Source organism: Macrobrachium nipponense, chromosome 11 (genome assembly GCF_015104395.2).
Source record: "Macrobrachium nipponense isolate FS-2020 chromosome 11, ASM1510439v2, whole genome shotgun sequence".
Lineage (NCBI taxonomy): Eukaryota > Metazoa > Arthropoda > Malacostraca > Decapoda > Palaemonidae > Macrobrachium > Macrobrachium nipponense.
Genome location: NC_061087.1, coordinates 78,939,121 through 78,946,620, shown reverse-complemented (window position 1 = coordinate 78,946,620; position 7,500 = coordinate 78,939,121). Strand labels below are relative to the sequence as shown.

Below are 7,500 nucleotides of genomic sequence, written 5' to 3'. Positions count from 1 at the left end.
TGAACACCTGTTCTCCCAGTCAATCTTTTCTCGGTTATAATTTCTAGCTGACTAGAGCAATTAAATCTTAGATTTTATGAGGCTTCCAGAATTTCTTTTTGTAATTCAATCCCTCAGACACCTTTAATTTTAGTTTGTTTCATTTTCGTTTGCAATAATTTCAGAAGCGTTATTGCATGCCAGCCTTTCATAAGAAAGTATGAACACACTACATCTTGTGGAATATTAAGAATTTCTGGTTTTCAAATCTAATTACATTGACATCTGACATTTTGTTCTTTATTCCGTTAGCAATAATTTCCGGAAATGCATGCAAACACCCATGAAAAGATTCATATCCTAATGTGTTCATAGAGCACACAGGACTTCTTTTCCAAATTTAATTACTTGAGCAATTATCATTTCTCTTAGTTTTTTTTATAAATAATAAAGTTTTTTTTAATGTAATTAAAAAAATTTCAGTTAGTTTTTGCGAAGTAAATGACTATTTCTCCCATATGCCAACAGAGCTAATTTTTCTACAAAAATGGTGTTCTTTCATGCCTGTATATTCAAGTTGGTTTTATTATTTGATATATGACTTGTCACATGTCATTAAATTTTACTCAATATATTACGATTTTTTACAGCGTTGTTTTAGCTTATTTCCTCAGTTGATAATTTTTTTCCACGTGTCATTTCAACTAGTTTCGTACATCAGCGTCAATTTTCCAATTTTTCACACCAGTCATATCAGTGAGATTTTTTTTTTTATCAGAGATGATTTTTCATACCTAGCATTTCAATTAAATATTTTTTTAATCGGAGATTATTTTTCACACCTGGAATTTCAGTTATATATTTTTCTTATCAGAGATGAATTTTCACACCTGGAATTATAGTTAGATAATTTTGTTATAAGAGATGATTTTTCACTCCTGGTATTTCTGAGATTTCAGTCAGATATTTTTTACCAGAGACAATTCAAGAAACCCTTTGGTCACCCATGACCAAGGCATACAATCCTCTTCCATCAGCTTTGGTGAACTCGAAATTGCTCTGTTTGTACAGCGCACAGGTAGGAGGAAGAGCAGGTGAGGGGAACCGTAACGATTATCTAAACATATGCAGCGACACGAGTTCATTCACCTGTTACAACATTCATGTACATGTGCCTAGAGATGGGAACATTTCCCGTCATACATTTGCAGGTTTATGAACCCAAACGCACGTTTGCAGACATAGGTGTCTCGTTGGCTTCTCTTCTCTGCACATAGTTGATTTTTTTCTCACATTATGTGTTTGCCTCTTTTTATTATTTTGCTGGTATTTTGCAGTAAAGGCATTTTCGTGAACACTAGCTTTGGATGTGATGGTCCTTTATAAGTGTTCGATATGATCATTTACAAACGTTCATGTAATAATAATAATAATAATAATAATAATAATAATAATAATAATATTAATATTATTATTAATATTATTATTATTATTATTATTATTATTATTATTATTATTATTATTATTATTATTACTATTATTATTATTATATCGTAAGCTCATGATAGTTAATTTTACGTTCTCCAAGCTGGTGATTTGTCATTACTTTCATCATTATTACATGAAATTGTTACAGTGTTTTTTTTAGAAATGTATTATGCAAAGATAACTTTTGTTCTACATTGTATGACTTGCTTTATACGAACATTTGTTCATTTTTAATAATGGTAATGACGATATGCTAAGTGCACCGATCCTGTTACGAACCTGTCGTAGAAAAGCACACCGCTCCTCGGCTCGCAAGCGAGTAAATGGCGATAAAAACCCGGGCGATATTTACGGAGGCGAATAAACTAGCAAACACAGCACACCATAAACGAGTCTAACGTGAAACCTTCACATCTAAGGTCCAGTAAAAATTTGTCAAGCGAGTCGATAGGTGTTATTACGGCGCCCGGCTTTTAACTCACCGCGAATAAATGTCCGAGTTCTAATGATTTGGGAGCACCCAAACACAGTAATTTGCCTCTATCTATCAAAGTCGGGTATTGATGTTGCTTTCAGAGGGGGAGGCTAGTGCAGTCAGGCGGAGGAGGTGGGGGGTGTTTGCGCTTAAGGTGTTGGGGTGTTGGGGGTGGAATTGGATGGGAACGGGGGGGGGGGGGGGGGGGGGGTGGGGGGGGGGGGGGGGGGGGGGGGGGGGGGGGGGGGGGTTGGCGGTGAGATTTAAGGGGTTAAGACTGTGGTGGTGAATCTTGAGTCGTGGTGGGGAGAATGAGTGGGGTCGCTGAAGGCTGGATAAAGGAGAAGTAGCGATGGGCGTCAGTTGATAAAAGGGGAAACGTCAGGGGACGGATATGTCAAATAAATAGTAACAGAAGTCAATAAAGGTTGAATCAAGAGATGAACGTGTTGAGTATCAGTGGATGAAGGAATAATGGAAGACGATCGAAATCCTGAAATAGGGAATAAGCGGAGTTACTATAAGCACTATAAGTTCGATAAAGGAAGGGAAATGTTGACAGTTATCAATGTGTAAAATAAAACAATGGAAGTAACGGACACCTGGAATAAATAGCGAGTCGACCCGCTGAAGATTGGATAAACAAACGAAAGCGACGATCGCCAATGGATAGGGAAAAGGGAGCAGACGCGTGAAATAGGGACGAGGGAAGGAAAGGGAAGTGGGAAACGCCTAATGACAGGGGACGGTGTTAAATGAGGGAAGAGATAAACATAATGACCTACTGAAAAGCAGGATGAGAGGGGTCAGGGAAAAAGGTGAAAGACTCATGAAATCGGGGTTAAGAGTAATCCGAAAGATGGAGAAAAATGTGAAATGGTGCGCATGGCAGAGGCTAATGGACCTTTTCAAATAAGATACGCGATGAAAAAACGTACGATGTTTACTACAAGATGGAAGAAATATGAAATATATAAATATATATATATATATTATATATATATATATGAATATAATATATATATATACATATATAATATTATATAATATATATATTAATAATATTTATACATATAAATATATATTATATAATATATTATATATTAATATATATGTAATATATACAAATATAATTATATATATAATTATTATTACAATAAATTAATATAATAAATATTATATATATATATATATAAGTATTATTATATAATTATATGGATATTATATTATTTATATATATATATATATATATATATACAATTATATATATATATATATATATAGTAATTATAGCTATATCCCATTATATATATATATATTATATATATATATATATATAATATAATCTACTATATATACCTATACTATATATATATAAATACCATATATATATATATATATATTTCTTTATATATTATAATAATATATATCTATATATATATATATAATATATAATATATATAATATTTATAATATATATATGATAAGTAAAGGAGATCAGTTTTAAGGGTAAACCACAAATGATACTGAAATACAAACTTGAATCATGCATATATACATACATACATGTATATATATATATATATATATATATATATATATATATATATATATATATATATATATATATATAAATTTGATAAGACCTTTGATGTTTACTTGGAGAAGGATTTGAATAGTGCATTGATGAATGAAAAAGCAAACATAATAATGATGTAAATCCTAATAATTTTGGAAATTCAAACATTGAAACTCTTCAGTTGTTGAAAAAACAAAAGAATTATTCTTTAATTAATATTTTATGAATTTAGTTCCCAGTAGAGTTGTAAAAGGAAAATATAGCCTAATATTGAAGATAGCTTATTATAACTAACGTAATGGATATTCTAAAAGACATAAATTCGGGGTCGAACACGATTTACATGGTATTAGTGAATCGGTTAATTTTAAAAAGTATATGCTTATTTGTAGCAGATTATACAAAGAGAACCTTATAACTGATAAACCTACCCGTGTAGTAAAATAAAGTCAGTAACTTTTCATCATTAGCAACATAAATTAGTTAGAATGAATCAACTTCAATGTTTTATGAATCGGTAAAGCATAGGATCAAGAACTTGAGTGAAACAGTCCATCTGACGTAAAGTCGATCCTGTGCCATCTGATGTAAATTCGAGGACCAGCGTGGAAGGAGAGGTTGTACTTTAAACCTCGGTTTCAAATTTGAAAGTTTGCAGCTAAAACTTGTATGAAACAACATGTTAGGATACTGGAATGTTACGAGTACATTTGTGGCCTTGTATCTATTCATACTCACACGCAGTCACAAACAAGCACATACACAAGCATATGTGTGTGTGTGTGTGTATGTATACATTGGGTATAAAATTTTTTTATTCATGTGATTAAGGTATAAATATATGTACTATATATAATGTATATTATATATATATATATATATATATATATGTGTGTGTGTGTGGTGTGTGTGTGTGTGTGTAAGTAACAGTCTAAAGTAAAGGTTTCACTTTAGACCAAAGGATGGCACAACTGTGTGCAGTGTAAAGATCTGCATACGAAACGCGTTTTTAACCCCAAAGTTATTCTCATGCTTACATGCACACACACACACACATATATATTATATATATGTGTGTGTGTGTGCTTGTGTCTTTGTTTGCATGTATGCCTATGTGTATGTGTGTGTATGCACGAGGATAACTTTGGAAACAAGAACTCGTTGCATATGCAGATCTTGTTACACTGTACGCAGTTGTTCTATTCCCTAACGTGAAACCTTTTGACTGTTGAATCTATGAAAAGAGATATTGCTAGAATTAATTCGCGGTGAGCGATGTAGGGTATAAAGATAAACCCGGGTAAAACACAATGTATGGTCGTTGGCAGATCTATGACGAGGGGTCATCAATATTCTTTTGTTTATATTGGGAGTGTTCTCTCTGCTACTGACAATTTTCTTTACATTTTGATTTTATGTTTTTAATGCTTTTTTCTCTCTTTTTTGTCTATGCTTTCATGTTATTACGAACAGTGTTATTTAACTTTTATTTCTATTGTTTTAGTGGTTGTGGACTCTTTGTTATTTACAGTTCTGTTTCCCTATTTTTACGTTTCATTTGTTGCGCTATATTGTTTGTATTGTATGTTTTATGTGTTCGTTTGGTTGAAGTTTCTCTTTCAATTCTTTTCTTATTTTATATTCCTTTCAAATTCCGAATGATATTTTTGACATCCAATTCATTATAGGTGTGAATTTTAGTAAAGTGAATGATGCAAAAAGAAAGTGACAGATAGAAAGAATCATCCAGACGTTTTTGTGGTTACTAACAATATTGTGTTTTCACCCATTACACCATTTCAGATCTTTAAATATTATGGTTACCTTTAAACATCAAACTAAACTTAGATAGCGTCTCGTGTATGTCGAAAACCAAAGAAAGAAAGGGTAGCTTAAAGAAATATTTAATTTCTAATGATGGGGAACTGATAATATACCGTAGAGACTTGATCCCTCCTGTGTTTGTTTCAAGTCTAATATTAAAAACAAAAATGTTTTTTTCTGAGTATTGTACCTATGACTGGAATGACTTATATGATATAAGAATTGCAATTAAAATTATTAATGTCATTAACTCTGCTCTCATAATTGCTAGGAAGTATCCCCCGATTACCGTAAACATTTGGAAATCTCAAGCAAGCTAACTTGCTGGGGTAAAACATCTTTCATAATTAAAAACTAAAGCTCAGTGTCACCAGAGATTACGAGCCCCATTACTTGAGTATTTTAATCTTTTTAATCAAACACGTTTTATATTTTCTAAAAGGTTTTATTTACCTCAAACTTTTTTTTTCGAGCTAACTGTAAATGAGAAACTTGAAAATAATCATGAGATACGGGTGGCGATGCCAAACTTATCGTGGTAAAATGGACTATTGCAAAGAGAGCGACCCCTGCAAACAAATGCAAAGTTACTTACAGGTGAGAGATGTTAAAAAAACTATCACTTTTCGCTGCTGTTAAATACTGATTTCTGATCCGTTCATAATTGCACACATTCTTTTATTATATTTTTTTCAAAAGTATCAAAGCAATGAAACTTTACAAGCAGCAACAACACGGTCACTTACTGTTTGTTTGTTTCCTTGCTTAAAACGACAAATATCACAGTGTTCAACTGCTGCTAACGGTAAACACTCTAACAACCATTGCCAAATGAAATCTGTTCGGGACGAAGTGATTCTGTAACCTTCCCTGCCAGCGGGTGACCCGGGATTAAATTCCTTGCCCTCGAATCTCATTCATATATCACTCCAATGTCGTTCTTCTAACTCCTCTTCCTAGTAAAACACTATTCTCCTCCTCCTACTCCTCCTCTAATCACAACCCCCTTCCTTCTCCTTAACCCCACTACCGATCCTCCCCTTCTCTCAACACCAACCCCCTTACCCCGATCAGTTTCCTCGTTAGTAATCATTTTTCTCTTTAAATAGCCATTAATTCCTCACCCCTTGCATTTCCCTCTCTCCTTCTCCTACCCTCCCCCGTACTGATTCCCTTCCTTTCCCTTTCGCTAACCTGTCACCTTCCCCAGCGAGGCCCCACACAGATAGTCACACAAACTTCACCCCTCGAACGACCTCTTTAAGTGCGTCGTCACGGCCAACTGTTCAGTCGTCATTCTTCCCGTTAAACCTGGTCGATAGAATGAGAAAACAGCGTCGAAACGACAATTCATTCTGGGAAAAGGCAGGTATCAACGAGCCAATCGATTTCGCTCGCCTCCGTCGGAGCCGTCAGCCAGCCAAACGTCCTACGTCGCGTAAGGTTCTCCTGGCGCCAAGCGCGACGCGGTGCCAAGCAAATATACTCGGAAATTCGGTGCCAATATGTGGGTCATCGGAGGGAAATTGTGTTCGAATGCTTACTCTCATCTAGAGGGTCGTAATCGATGACGCGATGCAAGAGAGGCCTTCACGGGCTGGTGCGGTCGATTTTTCTACGGAATTTACCTGTTTGTAGCAACGTGACAAAAAAAGAAAAAAAAAACCTGTGTGATATCGGTTGAGACTAGCTGATTCTCCAGGAAATCATTAATTTATTGGATTGGTTTTGGTTCCGCGTATTAATTCTTACAGAGCGAATTATTTTTGCTGTAAACTACATTTATTGTTGGTATACAGCTATATGTACAAAAAAACATTGTGCAATGCTTCGTCGGATCTGAAAACACTATAAACAAAGCGGTATATAATGTACACACACACACACACACACACACATATATATATATATATATATATAATATATATATATATATAATATAAAAATATATATATATATATGTATATATATAGATATATATAAATGTATATAATATATATATAATATATATATATATATATATATACTATATATATGTACAGGTGTAAGCATGAGGGGAGGCAAGAATGCACAGAACTAACTTACATGAGGAAATTCCCCTCAGCTCGTCCAATAGTCATCGAATTCACATCTACGGGATATTTCGACAACACTT

The 7,500-nt window shown here is 33.7% G+C and overlaps 1 protein-coding gene across 2 annotated transcripts in view; it reads right to left on the bottom strand.

The window, feature by feature from the left end:
- LOC135206372 (fibroblast growth factor receptor-like 1) overlaps positions 1-7,500 on the bottom strand; it is a 208,698-nt gene that overhangs the window by 96,420 nt on the left and 104,778 nt on the right. The window contains exon 1 of one of the 2 annotated variants that reach the window (XM_064237797.1): positions 6,092-6,205. The exons of the other annotated variant lie outside the window; for it this stretch is intronic. Coding sequence (XP_064093867.1) covers position 6,092 — 1 coding nt within the window. The 5' untranslated portion in view covers positions 6,093-6,205. Of the gene's footprint in view, positions 1-6,091; positions 6,206-7,500 lie in introns of those variants that run through there. 2 annotated transcript variants of the gene reach the window in all.